Below are 21,871 nucleotides of genomic sequence, written 5' to 3' on the forward strand. Positions count from 1 at the left end.
ATCAAGAATATAATAAAAAAAATGCTAAGCAACAAATTGAGTTAATTGTGAAAGAATTTGTTTTATATAATTTCTTCTTAAATTTGCAGCAGTTTTTTTCGAGTAAATCATTCATTCCATGGGTAAGAGACTAGAGAGGCAGATAATTTTATTGTTGAGTACCGAGACACCACACGTGTAGCTTTCGGAATTAGGTATTTAGCCCCGGCTATTTGGAATGATATCCCAGCTGGCATTAGGGAGGCGGAACATATTGAGTCGTTTAAAGTAAAATTAAATAAACATTTATTGGGAGTGGGGAGTTAACTTTTTTTCTGATTATTGTTAGCCTTTTTTATGTATATTCTAGTATTAAGGAGAAATTGAGTGAGAGTACTTTGTCCTTCTTTAATATTTTTTTTTTAATTAATTAGGTTGAGAATTAGAAGATTGCAGCCGTCCAACATCAGGCTGCTTGAGCCTTCCTCCGACGGGTTGTGTGTATAAGTTTTTGTAATTTAGTAGTTAATAATAAAGAGTTCATTCTTATCCTGCCTCAACAAACAGCTTTGTTATAAAACTGCTATCATATGTCTTTATTGATATCTACTTTTTCCTCCTTATTGCCTTTTTTGATCGTTGTCTTAGAGTTTATCGTTTACTTTCATTATTATTCCATTTACTTTTATTAACTTACTTTTACTTTTATAAACCAATATTGCATTTACTTTTGAATTTATTTATTATTACATTTATCTTTACTTTTCGTTTTACTGTGCTGCAGGCCAGAGAACCTTATGAAGAATGAAAAAATTTTCTACATAAATATCTAAAAGGTTTAATAATTTGAATATCTGATTTGCCGCAAGTTTTTTAATCCGAGATTTTTTATGTCTTATGAACCTTCTTTTGAAAGAGTCAAATGAGAAACTTTTAGGGATGACTTCCCCAGATCGAAGAGCAAAGTAGTTAGAAGCTGTTCTTCAAATGCTCTGTTCTCAGGGTTCCAACCTCAAGATAATCGGATCAAGCAATGTGCCTTCGTATCTGTCTTGTTGGTTGGACAATGAGGAGCGGGGGATGTTATGAGAACGCTCTAGAGAAGAAAGTAAAATTTCGTTTCACTTTTAAATGTCTACTATGCCTTTTCTTAAAGCAACTAAGAGAGAGTTCTTCTGAGATGACCTCTGCTGGCAAGTCATTCCACATGTGTATGCAATAGCCATTCTTGGTCAACATAAAGAAGTATAATACTGAAGGAAAGCCTACGGAAAAAGTATCAGGTGGAACTCGCTATTGAGAGGGGCGCCGACTAAAAAATAAAATAAAAAAATACTACAACCTTACGTAAATAATACAGGAGTTTTTCTGGATCGAATGGATTTACTACATCCGCTGTGATCTGGTATTTCTAGGAACCTGTTTAATCTTTACCATTTCCTGCGTTTAATAATATACCTGTGAACAAATATTGGCATAGGCTTGTCTAGTTAAAAACGCCTTCCGTGATTGCCACAAGGGATTACACACTAGAAAATTTGGAGCCACAGCATCTGTAAACAGACGACAGAAAGTGCAGAGTTGCAGTCCAAACACCTTTGAGCAGTCCCAAGGTGAAGGCCAAGGGGAACAGAAGATACAACTGCAGATGGAAAACTAATTAAAAAAGTTTTAAGGTTCTTTATATATATATATATATATATATATATATATATATATCTTTATAAGTGAGCAATAATTGTGTATATATGTATGTTCTCGAAAACGGCTCCATATTTTCCCGGAAAAATTTTTATCTAGGGATATTTTCGCATACAAAAACGACCTGGAAAGGTCAGAAGTATGAGAAAAATTCGTCAAGAGCCTTAATTTTGGTTTTTGCAAATAACATCATATACTATGTTAGTACATCATATAAGCATTTCTTACGACATCATATAATTATGACATTATATGATATCATGCTTAGCATAAATAAGATTGTTGCGTTTTCAACACAAAAGTTATTTATATAATATAATGTCTTTTGGAAGGCCCCAAAAACAGAAATTTGCAGTTGCAGTTACTATAAATGAGGATTCTTTAGAACCAACACCTGAGCTATCAAACGTGATAAGATGTGAAATTTGACAACCTGGACCATCAATTGCGACAACACCAATTTTGAAAATGATAGGAATGATGATTGGGTTTGGGATTTTGACATGGATAAGGTCGTCAATGCCTAGCATACCTTTGTTAAAAAACAAAGATTCGGCAATACGTATTTCATAATGACGAAAGATAAGCTGAGGTAGAACAAACCAAACAAATAGAAAATGATAGCGATGATGATTGGGTTTTGGATTTTGACGTGCATAAGGTCATCAATACCTACCATACCTATGAAAATCAAACCTATGGACTAGATAAATCATTGGAAGAAAAAGAAAGCTTTTTCCCACCAGCTGAACAATTAAAAGAAACAGAGGTTCGGCGATATGTCTTTCATAATGATCCCCTAAAGTCTCACAACTTTCCTCAATTTACATAATTTTGATACGGACCTCCTATATTTTGCTTTTTAGAAAAATCCCATCTTCCACAAAATTCGATTCTGCGCCTGCCTAACAGGCCACTCTCCTCCAAATCTGACTTTCCAGGTTTCCCAAGTAGATAACGACTTATTTTTAAAAAAAAAGTTTATAACCAGTATACACATATAATTAAAATTTGACTTAAAACCACCATGATTTATACCAAAATTTGTACAAAAGCAGACAAGGAAATAAATAGTAAAAAAGGCCTAGGTAAATACAGCCAAGTTAATGAACTTTGAAAAGCTCGGGATTTTGGTCACCCGGTAATTCTTAAGAATGGGTGTGGTAACTCGGAAAAAGATTACCGTTACACAAACCCATATCGTGATACCGCTTTGCAAATCTTAACTAAGTCAGCATAAACTTTATATTCAAATTAGAAATGGCAGACTTGAAACATGCACAATAGATAAAGCCAATTGCAAAAGTCAAAGACCCTTTAACTTGTGCAATAACTGTGCCAGTACCCTAGTGTACAGAATAAAATAAGAAAAAAAAACGTTGCTTAAATATGTGCATAAATAACTAACATATATCAAAACTGGAAATGAACTCGAAGTTTATTGTAATGTTTTCTAAATAAGAAGACATCAGATCAAATTCAGTAATTATTTGGGTAATTTCTTATAAGTATAATAAACTCATAAGCTTGAGCTGTGCATGAAATTACTTAGAACCTAAAAAGAGTTGGTCTAAAAATACCACACTATTTGTGCATACGTATACATCTTTGCACCAGAAACAAAAGAAAATATCTAGTATTTTTAAAACAAGAAAAATTTGTAATGAGTTTCGAAAGTAAGAAAAAATTTGCAAATAAAGGTATTTGTCGTTTAATTCAAGGATTTAATTGGGATACAAAATGTAATATGCTAATAACTAGAACTATCCGGGACATTTATTATAATGTTTATTTGACAAATGCAGCCAACACGATCAGATGCAGTAAACATATAACTTTGACGTCCAGCCAAAATTTGGGAGGTTTTGTGTCGGACGTGATTTCCTTGCTCTTTTTACCACCCTGAATGCGTCGAAGTATTTTTTGAGAACAATAAATTCCTATGTAGTTACCCAAAAATCAGAAGACATTAGATGACTTAAGTTTTCACCAGCTTTGAATTAAGGCGAGGACCGAGGAGTCATTAAATTATGTATTATTTATAATAAATTATAAATAGTAAGTAATCAGTAAACATGTTCGGTCTCACTCCAAGTGGAAAAATGAAATAAAAAAGTACACCTACTCTTAAGATAACTTTACACCAATGGCTTCACTTCTTTCAAAAACCTTGCATATCAAGAGACACCAAACGTGAGAGAAGCGTGCCGTTTGTGGCGCAGAAGTGAAAGGTTTGGAATAAAGAAGCGCGGTGTTGCGGAAGCGTGCCACGTGCGGATGACCGAGTATCAATTCAATATGTGTATGAGGTTACAGAGGTTACAAGAGCGGTAAACCTCACGTTCTAAGATAACCTAGCTGGAATTGAACTCTTGAAGTTTATAATTGTTTTCCATTAAACCCCTCCAAATTAAAAGTGTTTAAGTGGGCTACATTATCGACAGTATGTATTTAGGGCCAGGACTGTAAAGTCAGTAAACTATCAACGTAGGCTTTCTCTCCAAGTCAGAGAATTTAGAAATTGTTGCTCATACCCTTGTGGTGACTTAATTCCGAGGGCTTGTTTACTTTCAAAGATCGTGTACGCCAAGGTCACCATAAGTGACACAAACTTGCCTCATATTAACTGGAACTATAATATAATACTGTTTTTTACAGTATATTAATATACTGTATTTGACCACCTAAACGAGTTTATAGTTTAAAATCCCCCCACTTTTCCTACTTTGCCATTATTACGAGCTTTATCACAGAACTTTTGTAATGGCGCTTTTAGTGAGTAACTTTTAAAAAGGTACTGCCCATTAAGCAAATATATTTTTACCAAAAAGCTTGATAATTTTATTATTTTTGAGTAGCAACAAATTCAAGAGATATATCTACTAAAGTTTGACTCATTGTCACAGTTCTAATTTTTAAAACAATAAAAAACTTTAGCGTAAAGAGCGGGGCGCTGAGGAGGGGACAACCCCTTTCATATACGGAATAATTTCTGTCCATTTTAAGTTCTAATGTCTCTCCTTACTTTCAGTAAAAAAAAAAAAAAAACTCGTTTTTATTTAATATACCTAATATTCAACTATTTAAATTCATATTGAAGAGAGGGCTAACGCTCTTTTCTGTATTGACATTCAAGCTAGTCTGTAAGCTACACGAGACATGAAATTGCTAACATGCTCTTATTTGAAACATTACTTCGCGGCAGCGAAAATCTGATAAGTTGCAGCGCCCTCAAGGGGTTATTCTTCAGAAGAGTTTACATCACGTGGCCGGAAATCAACGTGAATGAAGTATACCCTGCATGGAACAAGAAGGTACAGCGTGACTGAAGTGTGCCAACACCTTGCAAAACAAGTGGCACTCTGAGATGTACACCAGTGACAGAGCGTAAGTGTCCCCTTGGATGCATTAGCTTCTCTGTGGCAGGAATTTACGATGGTGTGAAGACCAAGTATTCCGAGTCTCGACGTATCGATGATGTATTCCGAGTCTTATTTCAGAAATTTTTGCTAACAAGATGGTTTAGAAATCGTTCCTTTTGTTATTTGTTTGCAGTCAGTCCATTTCTTCGCTACATCGAATCATGGTGTTTCAACGGGTGCTCAAATGGTTTTGACTAAATGATCAACAATTGGCTGGTTTTAGCTTAGATGTGATAGAACATGGCGTTTTCACAAGTGCTCCCGGTCGAAGGTAGAGAATTAGGGGATCGAGGCCGGCGCTAAGAGGAGCATTGGCCAAGCATGCAAAAAAGTAATTTTTTATTTGTATATATATATATATATAATTTAAAGTGCTATTTCATGACAGAAGCTTTTTTTTATATCAAACGTGGGAGGAACGGGCCCACTTGATTGGACACAGAAAGTTCAAGGGCCCTTAAGAGGCGAAAGAGACTGGAGGGGAACCAACCACCCGTTCATGCCCTTTTTTCTTGTCTGCCTCTCGTAGTCCCCTCTTCCAGACACCAGACAAAAATCTAAGACATGACTTTTGTTCTGAATAGTCGAAAAGTCCAATAAATATACTTCTAGGGATGGTATGACCCCCAAAACCCTTGAGATAAGGGCCGTAAATCATGGAAATTTCTAATTGTTTATAAATAGGTTTTATAGTGGAAGGCGGCACTATAGATATTGGGTAGCCAGTCGCTAAAAACTTTAAAATGATCGTTTTCTGGGTAAAAAGGATAATCAAATTTATTTTCGAAGACGGGAGGGGGGAGGTGTTGTAAAAACCCGGATACAGAAATGACACTATTTCCCTTGCCAGTTTAAAACTTACAGCCGTAAGTCCTTGGGCCACGAGGACATTATGTACAAGAAATAGTTCTGGAAACAGTCCTCAACCTAAAGAAATGGGGCTCAAAAGACCAAGAAGATTTTTCTTTAATCGGCTCAAGACTTGTATCCTTAGATTCTTGGGTCAAGGGGACCCCAATACAAATAGAAAATAAGTTTTGGTTTCCCCACAACGGGGCCCGACAAAAGACTCAAAAACTTTTTCGACGGTCACTCAATATGGCAGGGTTGATCGTAGAAAATGACGACAGATTTTGAAATGGGAAAGGGAGTGGAAATCAATAACAATAAAAAAAACTATGTGTACCTAGGCCATCGAAATATTACATCTGCAAAAGCTCGAGGACAGCTTGGGCGATGGAGTTGAAACTAACAGATATTCTTGGAGAGTATCTGCAATATCCCAGAAATGGCTAAGGGTACAAAGTTGGAAGAAGAAAAATGGTCATCAGGGATACTACCTGAAGACACGCCACAATAACATTATAACATACACGGTATGGCTAGTAATGGCTACTTCTTCCTCACCACGTATAATGGTAAAACAAAAATTAATTTGTCAGTACTAATTTTTGAATGTAATTAATTTTTTTCCTTACTTAAACAAGGAAGTGTTCACAATGTCATCTTTGTTGCTACAACTACATGAGGCAGATCGACAAACTGCCTTGAGTAGCACAAAAGTCAATGTTTGTTCAATATCAACTTATGCTAGATTTGACAGGAATTGAAGTTTGCTTCGGGAGCTGGATCTGACATTCGCTTAATTTAAAAAAATGTAAGAAATTGATTCAAATAATGAATGTAGGTGAGGTCTAAAGTGATATACTTATAATTTAGTTCGTATGTTCTTTTTACCTGTTGTGTTTCTTTCTGTGTATCTTGCTGTCTTTTTTCTCTTTGGTGTTGTATGAGTTCTTATTTACTGTAGATGTGAAATACCGGATCTCCGGCACAGTCGCTAATAACTTATTTATCTATATGCGAGTATTCGGTTCACTTCTGTATAAGAGTTGAATAATTCGTTTATTATTTAGTCGGACATTATATACCCGGAGAAATTACGATTTAAATGCATGAAACAAAATTGTGTAAAATTGTGTGTACAATAAAGGGATATGAAAAATCCTTTCTAGATATGTATCTAAAAGAAATTCCTTAACTAAAAAACCAACTTATTTTAGATAGACAAAATTTTCTAGAAAGACTTTAGTCTAGCCTAAAAAAAAATCAGAAAGACTTCTGTTTCAATCAGGAATAACGGCCGGATTTATATTGACGACGTCATTCGCTCGAAACAATCAGGCAGAACTTGACCCAAAGAAGGCGTACAAGTGGGCGTCAAGAAGAAGGGCAACACCTTTGAACTTGGAGTATGTCCTAAGACTAAATTATCATCAGTAGTCCTTAATTATCGTTATTATCTGCATCGTAAAATGGGGGATAACAACACAGTTAGTTCCTAAATCATTGAAATTCAAAAAAAGCTAGCAATGTAGTCAATTTTGCGCTTATAGCAACACAAACTGCCTATATTTTGCTTTATCTGATGTCTAGGGAATATTAATTACTATTTATAATATATTAGCTGTTGGGGTGGCGCTTCGCGCCATCCCAACATCTAGTTGGTTGGGGCGCTTCGCGCCCCCGCGCGCGTAAGTCGTTACGCGCCATATTAGTTACGTGCCATTGTAGTTGTGTCCTTATGTCCCACCTGTGAATATAGATAGATATATATATATGTTTGTAAAACTTGCGAATATACAACATTCTTCGCTGTCCCATTGCCTGTGCATATAAATAGATTGTCAGGTTTACCGACTCTTGAACATGCAACATATAATTATCCATGGGAAAAACAATCCGTATTCAGATCTATACTTCATTATTATAATGATTGCCCTTGAGCTTTGTTGATGGTGATTGCTAATCGAACATTCCCTGTGTCCCGGTCGCCATTTATATATCCCCCTGCCCCCCCCCGGCGTCCCCGTTGTAGCTGTGTCCCGGTCGTCATTTATATTCCCTGTGTCCCGGTGTCCCAGTCTGTAATTTCTCTTTGAGTGTCCTGGTCGTCATTTGTGTCCCGGTCTGTAATTTCGTCAGTCGACAAACATGACGTCAGTCGACAGACAAACAAACAACTTATTTTTATATATATAGATAGTCCTAAAACATCCCCTTAATGTGAAACATCCCCTGAATGCTATTATATTTACCGAAGCGTTTCCATCATCTCCATCAACTGCAACATTTTCATCACGATTGCCAACCGCTGACACGTAGACACTTTCATTTGGCGATATTTGTACTGTCTTCAGTAAAGGTGGATTCGTACTGCACAGAAAATCACAGCAAAGATAAAGAACTCGTTGGGATCTTGCGCAGTAAATAGCTTCGTTCTGTTAACAAAAGAAATTATATCTTTCCATTTTAATTCACTAAGAGCAAAGAAGATATAAATAAAACAGTAATATCATGAGAGGTGACATCTGCAGCCCAAAAAATTTGAATCACCTAAATGAAAATCAAAATAATTTTTTTATATATTAGATAGTTCCATTCCATGTGTGTCCGGTCCAATAGGCTTTCTGAACTACTTTGGATACAACAGAAAATCATAAGCGTGTCACCAAATTCGGTGATAAGTCATTGGGGGGGGGGGGGTCATCCAAAAATTAGCTAAAAATTTATGGCATCGAACAGCGTAAGAAGGTGCGGTTGTCTCAAGAAATTAAAAGATTGCTAATATTTGAATTTTGACGGATGAAAAGCGATGTCAAATTTGGCTATTAAATTTTACTTATTTCTTTTCACGAACATAACACTAACAAAAATTTCAGATTTGCATGTGTATCCGACCCAATAGTCTTTCTGAACTACTTTGGATACGACAGAAAAGAAAAAAAAACGTATCACCAAATTCGGCGACAAATCGCTGGTGTTCGCAACTCATTTCTCGTTGCAACTTACAGTCGGTAACTGTTTAATAGCCAAGACTTGTGGCAGGTTAATAATTAATTGGCGCCACTATATATAGCAAAAGTACAAAGAATCAACATATTATAAATAAACGAAATCAAAAATCTAAACTATCAAAAACTTTGGTCAACTAAACAAGTTGCCAACCTTGCTTACGTAGCTTGCGCGTGGTAAGTGTCGTCAGGTACAAGCTTGGAGCCCTTTGAGGGTTGCTGCCATCTTACAGAGGATTAGTAAAGGCTGTTAGTCACTACTTATTTACAAGGGAAAGTGGTCTCTTGTAGATTTTTTCTCTGTAGTATGTGCTAGCCATCCCTAAAGCCGATAATTAATAAATAACAATAGTGGTATGTATTTGACTTATCGACGGCATCATATATAAAAGAAAGGAAAATATAATTAACATATTACAACTAAACAATATAAAAAAGCTCTAAAGTATCAAAAAATCTCTAAAGTATCAAAAACTTCCGTCAACTTCCGCCCTATGCAACAAAAAAGTAAACAGAATTAACGTATCATAAATAAATACAACAAAAAGTTCTAATTATCAAAAAACCTTAGGTCAGCTACAAAAGAGTTGGGAACCCTGCTTGAACTGCTTGCGCAAGGTCACTAGGCACCAGCTTTAGACCCTTTGAGGGTTACTGCAATCTTTACTGAGGACGAGTACAATGTATTTAGTTACTACTTATTTATAAGGCTAATTCGTCTCTTATAATTAAATGCCAAGATTAGTGGCATGTCATTAATTAATTGATATCACTGTGCGAAAAAAAAAACAGAATCAAAGAGTTCTACATAAATAAACAAAATCGGAATGGTTTATAAAGCAAATAACTGTTAATAAAAAGAAATAAATCAATATTAAACCACTCAAATGCATAATCATAAAATAAATTAAAAATATAATATAAAACTGTTAAAAATAAAATAAACTAAAAGAAAAAAACTAATTCTTTTACTTAAACAAAATATATAATTAATTTTAATACAACTAAATAAGAAAAAACAAAGATGTACATAAAGAAATAGAGGTAAAAGAGGTGACAGCGAGTTAAACTGATATCAATGACCGCTGGTCAGTTACCTCTCTCTATTGGCAAAAACTTGTATATATCATGTAACATGGGAAATACTATCACCTCCTTGTTAATTATATAGCGATTCATCAGCAGTTTCAGTTTCAGCAAACTGAGAAGATGGGTATTACAGAAAGTTGAAACATCAGATATTTTGATCACAACGCACAAAAAAGCATTAAAAATCAATTAATAAGTTCAAGTTAAAATCCTTTTATAGGTTAGAACCATTTTGGCCAAGGTCATCAAAAAGATTCTTTTTTTTAATAATGATTTTTCAAAAACGTTCAATTGAGTTTTTTTTGTCTTGCCTGAAAACAACGATTTTCTTAGATTTTTCATTTCGTTGCTTCAATATTATGAAGTGTTTAGGGGAGTGCAACATTTTGGTCAATGTTGTCACGTCGAACGGTAGAAATGTAGCAACACTTCACGTTCGTAAAAATTCAAACATTAAGGGTGTGTTGACTACCAAAGACACCCTCAAAGGAAAGCTATACCTTCTAAAGCTTTTCGGTGCCAGATGTTTTTAGCTCTTTTTTTCTATGTTTTCAAACATGTTTACTGAATTAAATTTGGCATAGACTACTACCAAAAAACTGCATAGGGAGGTATTTGCATTATTCACATCACTATATATATATATATATATTTTATCGAAAACGGTCCAATAAGAGAGGTATACTTACTTTCGCAGTTTACCCGTGCCATTTAACCAAACACTTGGAAAACTATAGGTTCTTTGGCTATCTTAGTTCTATGACTACGGCTCCAAGTTTTTTCGGCAAAATTGGCATCCTGGAATATTCTATCTGAACGATCTAGATAGGTCAGAAGTCATAGAAAATTCGTTAAGAGCCTTATTTTTAGTAAAAAATTATGTGAGTGACATTATTTTTATATACATCAGTATTGCAATGACGTTCTCACACTTGTGTGGAAAAATTGAAGATTTTCATGTATGGAGAAGTTCATATTAAATTGCTTAAAGAGCAAAAAAACTGGCAATTGCAAAAATATTTGCCTATATTTTGACAAGAGATTACAACAATTGAAAAACCTTAAAAAAGATAACAAAAAGTTTGAAGCTTAGTAGAAATCATCAATTTAATTTTGGAGTTTTGATAAGCCCTGATTTTCGCCCTCATTTCCTCCCTCTTACATTTATTCTACTCTGATAGATCAAAAATCGGTAGCTAAATAAAACTCTTGAAAGCATCAAATGATAATATTGTAAATAGTCTGATCAGTTTTCAGTAAAATCAGATGGTAAACTAAAACATATAAAAAAGTGAAAAAACATTTTCGATTATATTCTTTATGGGAGGGGGGTGGCGCTGATCTCAGTGGAAGTTCTCCTTCTGCTGAGTGTATAAATGTATAAAGATTACCAAGATTATTGACTTCCATTAACGTTCAACTAACTGACTGTGGTTAATTTCCAAGTTGGGGATTATTTATTACTTCTAGTATAAAAGTAATTATGGTTAGATTAAAGGTTAAGATGATTAGATCACGCTTTACGGATGGTTGTTTGCCAAAAATCGTGCTTGTCGACGATCCCTCTGGGACTAATTAAAAGAGCAGAAAACCCTCGAATGGGGGAGGAAGCCACAAGAAAGGAGTCAGAGTAGATGAAGATGTGCCTGCACAGTTGGTTGGTCTGTTCTGGTGGATAGGTCCACCGCCGTTTTTAAGCAGCTTCGCGGGGATTCCACAGATGCCAGGAAATTTGTTGTTTTTTAGTTTCTTCACAGCATTTTGAATTTCTACCACTGAGAACGGCTTAATGTCAACATTAGCGTTCTTATTATAGATTAAAAGCTGAGGGATGACAGGAGTCACTACAGATGGAGAGAGGAGACGCATTAAGCAGAGATGAAAAGTGTTCATTCCACCTAGAAAGGCTGGAAACTATGTCTTCAAGGAGCATCCAGTCCGCATATGTTCGATACACATATTTACAGATATAGATTGACATTGGCAGTATTGGCATTTGAGCTGCATATTGATAGCTACACTAAATGACAAGTTGGTACTAGATTAAATAAAAAGTCTTACTATATCTTGCTCAGGTCGAATGAAGAAAGGGTCTTGAGATGCCCGCAATAAAGGTGGGAAACCAATCAGAAAGAGATCCTCGTGGAGAAACACAGATTTGCTACCTGAAATAAAATGAAAAATAAAGCTGAAACCTGTGTTCAGTTGCCCTTGGTTTGCAAAATATTCACACAAGACGACATGAGTATTATTCACTTGCTATGGCAAATTCGGTGCCAATCAGAATTTTTGTTTCTTTATCAACCCATTTATGTTTCCGGAGCAAGTTTTTGGGGTTCCCCATACCAGATCTCCCTCACTCCAATTCATAACTGAACCACCATCAGCTCAACCACGATAACTCGCCCACTAAACACCTCAACCACCTTGAACACAACTATCACATAAGTCAACTACTTTAAATAAACCACAAAACAACTCAATCACCACTCAACTCAACTACCACACCTCAACTACCACTTAAATCAGCTACCTTAAATTCAACTACCAACCAACTCAACCACCGCATGGCTCAAACACCATATAGCTTAACCACCATTAACTCAACCACCACATAACTCGGAATTGTTTCAATTTTTGTCTCGTGAGGAATTTTTAATATACTGTTTTAAAAAAGGAATAAAAAAAGAAACTTGGCAAGTGGTGTCATTTTTCTCAAGAGCTAAACGGGACTCAATGGGAAAAAAACTCGACTTCAGAGAGAAAACTGCGCCCCCTTCGTTGAAATTCTCTTCCCCATGAGAAGTTTCTCCATGGAAATATCCTCCCACGTACCCCCCCCCTCAGCTCTCCCCGCTAAAACAAAAAAATCCCCCTGAAAACGTCTGTACACTTCCCAGTAAGCATTACTATATGTAAACACAGGTCAAGTTTGTAAATTGCAGCCCCTCCCCACAGGGACTGCGGGGGAGTAAGTCGTCCCTAAAGACATAGTTATTAGATTTTTTGACTATGGTGAATAAAATGGCAATCTTAAAATTTTGATCCGGTGACTTTGGGAAAAAAATCCGATTTTTTTTGTCACTTAAAAAGGGCACTAGAAATTTTAGTTTCCGTTAGAATGAGCCCTCTTGCGACATTCTAGGACCACTTAGTCGATGCGATCATCCCTGAAAAAAAATCTGGCAAAAAATACGAAATTCCACATTTTTTTTGATAGGAGCTTAAAACTTGTACAAGAGGGTTCTCTGATACGCTGAACCTGATGGTGTGATTTTCGGTAAAATTGTATGACTTTTAGGGGGTGTTTCCCCCTATTTTCTAAAATGAGGCAAATCTCAGGCTCGTAACTTTCGATGGGCAAGACTAAACTTGATGAAACTTATATATTTAAAATCAGCATTAAAATGCAATTCTTTTGATGCAACTATCAGCATCAAAATTCCGTTTTTTAGAGTTTCGGTTAGTATTGAGCCGGGTCGCTCCTTACTATAGTTCGTTACCACAAACTGTTGACAGGTTGGTTAATTAGACTAAATCGTGCTTTTTGGCAGTTTTCCAGCGCTTTTTCTTCTTTACCACCAATGAACGTTTCCTAAGGTATTTGAAGCGGGCCAAACTGTTTATTTCGGTCTGCTTCCCTATTACTACTCTTGATTATTAGCTGTGCGGTAGTTGTTCAACTTCTCGCGCATTCAAATACTGTTTTCTATATTATCGTGTATTTATTAACGAAATATACGTATAGATAAGACATAGATGTTATAAGGGATATTTCTATCGAAAAATCAATTTGTTTAAAAACAAAATTTGTAATAAATAATGTCAGCATTTATCAAACAGATGATCTTAGCCTATATAAACTCTGTCATATTGAGTCTTATGACATAAAATCAACATGAAAAAGAAAATAAATAAAGGTGTAATAATAAATACATAATCCTAATTATATGCAGGAAGTAAGTAAAATTGAAAATTTCTGGGACATTTTTTGAAGCTTAGAGGCCTCTAATAAAACTTGAAGGCAATGAGTTATGAAAACTAAGGACAATCAGTCACAAGTTGAGTAAGGAGCGGAAGTGAGGAGCAATACGGCTCAATAGCAACCGAAAGTCTAAAAGACAAAGTCTTTATAACATTAGATACAGCAAAAGAATCTGATTTTGACAGTTATTCAAAATGTATAAAATTCAAGATATTTAATGGTACTCATCTAAGTTAAGAGCATGAGAAAAGTTCCCAATTTTTTAAGAAGGGAGAAAACACCCCAAAAAATAAATTCAACATATCGGAAAACCCTATTATAGAGGTTTCAAGCTCTTATATATTAAATGTGAAATTTTGCATTTTTTTCAAAAGAAAGATCACCGATATGTTAAATTGTTTTTTTTGTTTTTTTTTTGTTTTTTTTTTTTCCAGGGATGATCCTATCGAACCAGTGATTTTAGAAGATCAGGAGAGGGCTCATTTGAACAAAATCGAAAGTTCTAATGCCCTTCTTAAGTGGCAAAACATATTAGAAGGCAGCTATCCCCCCTCCCATGCCTCTTTTCGCCCAAAGTCGTCTAATCAAAATTTTGAGATAACCATTTGTTTCAGCATAATCGAAACATCTAATGACTATGTCTTTGACGATGACTTATCCCCTTACAGCTCCCATGAAAAGGCCTGCAAGCTATGATATTTGCCCATTGTTTACATATACTATTGGTTAATGGGCAGTATACAATATTTTTCAGAATGAGTGATTTTAACTCACAACTCCTTGTCAAATGCTCTTTAGCTCTGCACAACCCATATTAGAAATGAACTGATAAAATAAGATAGGAAACCTTCATTTATTATCACTGAAACTTTTCTACATGTTTCTAAAAATTCCGTGTTACATTTTGCAGTTAAATAGGGAGAAAGAAAAAAACGAAAATAAGAAAGAATAAGAGTTAAGAGCTCATATGGCACTTGTGACGAGGCAAGAAGAGCTAAGACCCAAGAGCTCATATGGTATGAGCTCTAACAAAATTCTAGGAATCAATAGATTGATTTAAAAGGAAAATCAGAGGCTTAATGCCGGTCAGGATTTAAAATAAGAGCTCTGAGTCACGATGTCCTTCTAAATATTAAAATTCATTAAGATCCGATCACCCACTCGTAAGTTATAAATATCTGATTTTTTCTAATTTTTCCTCTCCTTTTAGCCCCTTCAGATTGTCAAATCTGGGAAAACGACTAAGTCAATTTGTGCAGCTCCCTGACACGCCTACCAATTCTCATCGTCCTAGCACGTCCAGAAGCACCAAACTCGCCAAATCACTCAACCCCTCCCCCCAACTCCCCCAAAGAGATCGAATCCAGTACGGTTACATCAATCACGTATCAAGGACATTTGCTTATTCTATCCACCAAGCTTCATCCCGGTTCCTCCACCCCAAGCGTTTTCCAAGATTTCCCCCTCCAACTCCCCCAATATCAACAGATCTGGTCGGAATTTGAAATAAGAGCTCTGAGACATGAATTCCTTCAAAATATCAAATTTCATTAAGATCCGGTCACCCGTTCTTAAGTTAAAAATACCTCAATTTTTCTAATTTTTCCAAATTAACACCCCCCAGCTCCTCCAAAGAGAACGGATCCATTCCAATTGTTTCAATCACGTATCTAGAACTTGTGCTTATTCTTCCCATCAAGTTTCATCCCGATCTCTCCACTCTAAGCGTTTTCCAAGATTTCTGTTTCCCTCCTCCAACACCCTATGTCCCCGGATCTAATTCGAGTCAAAAATGGAGCGTCTGAGACATCAGATCCTTCTATATATATCATGTTTCATTAAGATTTGATCACCTATTCTTAAAATAAAAATACCCCAGTTTTCACGTTTTCCAAGAATTCCGAGGTCCTTCTAAATATGAAGTTTCATGAAAATCCGATCACTCCTTCGTAAGTTAAAAATACGTCATTTTTTTCAAATTTTTCAGAATTAACCCTCCCTCAACCCAATAGAGCGGATCCGTTCTAATTATGTCAATCACGTATCTAAGACTTCCGCTTATTTTTCCCACCAAGTTTCATCCGGATCCTTCCAATCCAAGCGTTTTCCTTGATTTTAGGTTCCCCTCCCAAACTCCCCCCAATGTTACCAGATCCGGTCGGGATTTAAAATAAGAGCTTTGAGACACGATATCCTTCTAAATATCAAATTTCATTGAGATCCGATCACCCGTGTGTAAGTTAAAAATACCTCATTTTTTCTAATTTTTCAGAATTATTCCCCCCCAACTAGCCCAAAGAGAGTGAATCCGTTCCGGTTATGTCAATGATGTATCTAGGACTTTTGCTTATTTTTCTCACCAAGTTTCATCCCGATCCCTCCACTCTAAGTGTTTTCCAAGATTTTAGGTTTCCCCCTCCAAACTCCCCCGAATGTCACCAGATCCGGTCGGAATTTAAAGTAACACCTATGAGACACGATATATTTCCAAATATCAAATTTCATTAAGATCTGATCAACCGTTCGTAAGTTAAAAATACTTCATTTTTCTATTTTTTCCAAATTAACAGGCCCCATCCCCCCCCCCAGATGGTCAAATCAGGATAATGACTATTTCTAGTTTAATCTGGTCCGGTCCCTGATACGCCTGCCGAATTTTATCGTCCTAGCTTACCTGGAAGTGCCTTAAGTAGCAAAACCGGGACCGACAGACCGACAGACCGACAAACCGACAGAATTTGCGATTGCTATATGTCAATTGGCTAATACCAAGTCCCATAAAAAAAGGACAGAGAAGAGGGAAAAGGGAGAGAGAAAGGGCTGACTGACCGTATTTCAAACAGTAGGTTGTACGAAAAGTGTGGTTCAATCCCGCTTTCTGGGGCTATAATGAAAGAAATGTTGAGATGGCTAGGCAACGTTCTACGGATGAAGGATGACAGATTACCGAAGATTGTCCTTTTTGGCCAACCGTCTGGGGCTACACGGAAAGCAGGTCGTCCTTGTCTGGGTTGAGAGAATGTCATAAATAAAGATTTAAAGGAAATGGGAACTTCCTGGGAGGGTGTAAAGAGGGAGGCTTTAAATAGATTAGGAGGAGGAAGCGTGCGTAGCTGTGTTGGCCTCAGGCGGCTTGGTGCTGCAGTGAGTTATTAGTAGTAGTAGTATATTTTATTAAATTGCGCAGCTTTTTTTTAGGCAATTCAAGAGTTTTACTAGAATTTCAATGAACGTTTGCAAAAATTTAACAATTACAATTTTATTGATAGATACTGACTAATTAACATCCGGAATCCGGATGGTGTCCCATTTTTATTGCGGTATTAAATTACCACAGATGCTGTTAAGTTTTCAAAATTTATGGGTATCTTTACTTTTACCGTATCTCTATAAATAAGACATTTTCTATACAAATAAGGAGCATTTATAATAAAACAGGTAAAAAAGCGATGATTTGAAAAACCAGTTTCCAATGAGAACCATAGCGAGCTGAGGTACAGAGTCAGGTACGTACATAAATTTATGTTCAAAAACATTGGGGTGAGAAAGAGGAGGTGATGAAACTTTGAAAAAAAATACAAGAAAAAGAAAATTACAGCAAATCATATAGAAGATGTAAGAAATAACTGGAATGATTGTAATGATTAAAAGGCTCCTCCCCTTCCTTCTACTACTAACAACTCACCGCAGCAGCAAGTCATTTGAGGCCAACACAGCTACGCACGCTCCTCCTTTATCCCAGTCTATTCAAAGCCTCCCTCTTTAATCTCTCCCAGGAAATTGTCATTTCCTTCAAATCTTTCTTTATGACGTCCTCCCACCCCAGACGAGAGCGACCTGCATTCCGGTTAGCCCTAGACGGTTGGCCGAATCGGACAATATTCGGCAATCTGACATCCTTCTTCCGTAAAACGTGCCCTAGCCATCACAACCTTTCTTTCAATATGGCCCTAGAAAGTGGGATTGAACCCCATGTTTCGTACAGTCTTTCGTACTGTTTAAAATACGGTCAGTCAGCCGGGCATTCATAACAATCCTTAGGCTTTTCTCTGGAGAACATCTAGCAAATCTTCATCCGGTTTTCGGAGCGCCCATGCTTCAAAGCCATATTTGACCATTGTCATCACTGTAGATTCTAATATTCTAATCTTGGTTTGCAAAATTATCTTCATATTCTTCCAAACCTTTTGTTACCTGTAAAAAACACCCTGAGCCTTGGCTATTCTGCTTTTAACATCTTCGCTACTCCCACCGTCTTTACTAATAATAATACCAAGGTAAATAAAGCTGCCCGCCTGATTAATCTTTTCATTACCCAGCTTTAGTGACTTAGTTTTCTTAGCATTAATTTTCAAATCTATTCTAGCACCCTGGACTCGCAAAACCTCTTAAAGTTCATTTATTTTGCTCACACTTTCATCTAGGATGCTGAAATCATCACCATAATCTAAGTCCAGGAGAGTTTATCATCCCCATTTGATTCCGTGGTCTCCCATCGCCTTTCCTGTGCTCCTTAAGACAAAGTCCATCAAATACAGGGGGATAGACCACAACCCTACTTAACTCCTGATTGAATACGAAAACAGCTCCTAACCTCATTTCCTACCTTAACCGCAGCAGTGTTATTCTCACACATAGCACTAACCACTTTAATGTGTTTGTCTGGTATACCATACAAGAATAAGACCTTTGCTAAAGCTCTTCTCTCAGAAGAATCGAACGCTTGCTCATCATCTATAAAACTGAGGACCAAAGGTGTTTGAGAACTCAGGCACTTCTCAATTATTAACCTAAGAGTGGAAATTCGGTCGACACATCCTCTACCCTTTTTAAATCCGCACTGTTCTTCTCTTAAAACTTTGTCTACAGCATCTCTCAGTCTAAAAAGTATCATATTCCTAAGTAATTTGTTACCTATAGAGACCAGACCAATGCCTCGATAATTTCCACACTCACTCTTATCACTTTTCTTATACAGTGGTTTAATTAAGGTTTTCCTAAAATCGTTAAGCATTTCCCGTTTTCCAAAAATTAATTAAAAAGACCTTTGACACAAAGCAAGTTTGTCAAAAAAAAGTAAAGAGCTCCATTAAACCGAAAATGAGCTGAAATAAAGTCAAATAATCTTCCAAGCATAAAACTACCACAAATCACTATCAATAAATAATTGAAACTCAAAACGAACAGAAATTACAATAAACAGCAGAGTCAAACTCAAAACGAGAAAAAATTAACGTTAGTAGGGCTGATAACCCCCATGCCTTCTCGAGAGCAGAAAATAATTTGCGCTTTACTGAAAAAACAAAAAACGAATGACTTTGCATTGTCAGTTTAATTGACATATGCTTATATTTATCCCTCAAAGTTTTGATATTTTTTCATCTATGAAAGTAAAAAAAGTGGAAACGTTTAAAACATGTTGTGTTTTCAGTAAAGCGCAAATTATGTTCCGGTTTTGATAATGTATGGGGGTTATCAGCCCTACTAACGTTAATTTTGGCTCGTTTTGAGTTTTACTCGGCCATTTATTGTAATCTTTGTTCGTTTTCAGTTTCATTTAATTATTGATATGATTTGCGATAGTTTTACGCTTGGAAGATTATTTGACTTTATTTCCGCTCATTTTTGGCCTAATGGACCTCTTTACTTTTCTTTTAAAACTTGTTATGTGGAAAAAGTTTTTTAAATTAATTTCTCTTCGTTTTTAATTGGCATAGTCTTTTTTATGGAAAAAATAATATTTTGTACCCTTTCAGTTTTTTTTCCGTAAGAATCCATAGTATGGGTTGCTATTTATCTGTTGGAGACTCTTTTTCAAAAAACTTTTAATCCTGACAAACAGTGTTTTTGAATTTAATTTTATAACTCCTGAAATTGACCTGAAAAATAAAACAGTATCATTCCCGAAAGATTCTATCCATGCTCTTTGACGACCTGGATACAGTTGCACTCTTTTTATTTATTTAAATTGTAAGAGCAGAAGTAGTAAAAGTAGTATCCCAAAAAGTTTCAACTCAATACCCCTAGTCGTCCTCGATATATTGCTGAGGCGTCTTATTAGCAGACATAAACACAATGCCTTTTGATTTATTTTAAAGCAATATTTTGTTTAAAAGCATATTGGGCCAACTGCATGATTGTGGGGGTTGGCATACCCAAATATTCCTAAAGAAATATTCAAAAGACATTTTGAATCGAATTAGCTCCTTTAAAATTTCCAACGATAATTCTAGCTATTATAGAGTGGTGCTGCCTATGGGCTTATATGCCATTTTGAAAATCTGCATGCATACAGTTTTTTCGTCTAATTGAAACTCCTCCTAAACTTTCCCTAAAAATTTCACCTTTAGTGTCATTAGTTACAGTAACTGTAGTGGTATTATTAAAAGTATGCACATACTGCCTTCTGGCTAATTCACAATCCCCCACAACTTAGCTTTGGCAGTATTAGTAGCAGTATGCGCATAGCACCTTTGGTTTCTTCAACATCCCCTTCAACACATGCTGAAAGTTTCTGCTTAGTGCCATCAACCGTTCCTGAAGCATTTCTGATGTGTCCGCTTGACAACCTGTGTGGGCATAGTGTGTTTCGAATTAGTTCAATTTAGTGTGTATATATCCCAAATTTTTCACCTTAATATCCTTAGCTTTAATAGCAGTAGAAGTAGTATTAGCAGCAGAATTAATTGTAGTAGCTTTAGTGGCAGTAGTAGTAATTGAAGTAGTAAAATAGCAACCGTAAAAGGAGTATGAGTAGAAGCAGTAGCACTAGAATGAAAATATTTTCTTTTGGTTAGTTCAACATCCCTCACAACGAGCCCTGACAAAATCAATTTCACTCACCAAACTTTTCCCAAGATATTGATGTTACACCCTTACGACAACCTGCATACAGACGGCGTGTTGTGATTCAGTTTACCTCCCCCTGAAAATTCCTTAAAAATTTCACCTTCATACCCTTACGCATATTTGTAATAGTAGCGACAGTAGTATTATTGATATTACTAGTGATAATTTTAACATATTGCCTTTTGGTCAGTAGAACATCCCTCTCACCAAGTACTAGAAGGTTCAACTTAATGCAATTAGCCGTTGCTATGACATTGCTGATATGTCCTTTTGATAACCTGTATGTTATGAGGTTTTTCTCTCAGTGCTCTTAGCCTTACAAATAGCATAAATAGAAATAGTATAAATAGTAGTAGCAAACGCAACAGTAACAGTAGTATTAGCAGTAGTGTGCACATATTGCCTTATGGTGAGATGATCATCCCCTTTAAGCATTCTCTGAAAGTTCCAATTTAATACCCAAATCAATCCATGAGATCAGGAACAGCAAATGTCCATCTCCAAATTTCTATCAGATGCATTTCAGGAAAATACGAAGTGTGCGGGGGGTATCCACCCTCCGATCACTCTCAATCTTAGAAGAGGCACTAGAACTTCTGATTATCAATCCAATGAGCCCCCTCCAAAGCTTACACGATCACCCTTTTTCTATAGATCTTATATGCGCCCAGGGCGTAACTTGCAACCCTTGTCCTGAGGGCTGCGGGCGAGTTGTGATCCTTAACTACATAATTTCCGGACCTTTCAACTACGTTGAACAAAAAGGCTATCTCAAAATTTTGATTGAATGCGTTCGGAGGAATGGTGGGCATGAGAGGGGGGTTAGTTGTCCTCAAATCACTTTCGAATATTAGAAAGGGCATTAGCAGTTTCAATTCCCGATTGAATGAGCTCTTTCCGAAATTCCTACGAATACTGCTTCGATAAAAAGTGCCTTGGTCTAAGACCAAAAAAAATAATACATTTTGCCCACATTGCTCTTTACTTAGGCA

At 36.1% G+C, this 21,871-nt stretch overlaps 1 protein-coding gene across 2 annotated transcripts in view; it reads right to left on the reverse strand.

Annotated features, from left to right (window-relative positions):
* LOC136025818 (telomerase-binding protein EST1A-like) overlaps nucleotides 1-21,871 on the reverse strand; it is a 254,787-nt gene that overhangs the window by 64,339 nt on the left and 168,577 nt on the right. For both annotated transcript variants that reach the window (XM_065701809.1, XM_065701808.1), the window contains exons 19-20: nucleotides 12,107-12,210; nucleotides 8,201-8,383 (exon numbers count right to left, since the gene is read on the reverse strand). In XM_065701809.1, the coding sequence (XP_065557881.1) occupies nucleotides 8,201-8,383; nucleotides 12,107-12,210 (287 nt within the window). The remainder of the gene's footprint in view (nucleotides 1-8,200; nucleotides 8,384-12,106; nucleotides 12,211-21,871) is intronic.

Source organism: Artemia franciscana, chromosome 4 (genome assembly GCF_032884065.1).
Source record: "Artemia franciscana chromosome 4, ASM3288406v1, whole genome shotgun sequence".
In the NCBI taxonomy this organism is placed as follows: Eukaryota; Metazoa; Arthropoda; class Branchiopoda; order Anostraca; family Artemiidae; genus Artemia; species Artemia franciscana.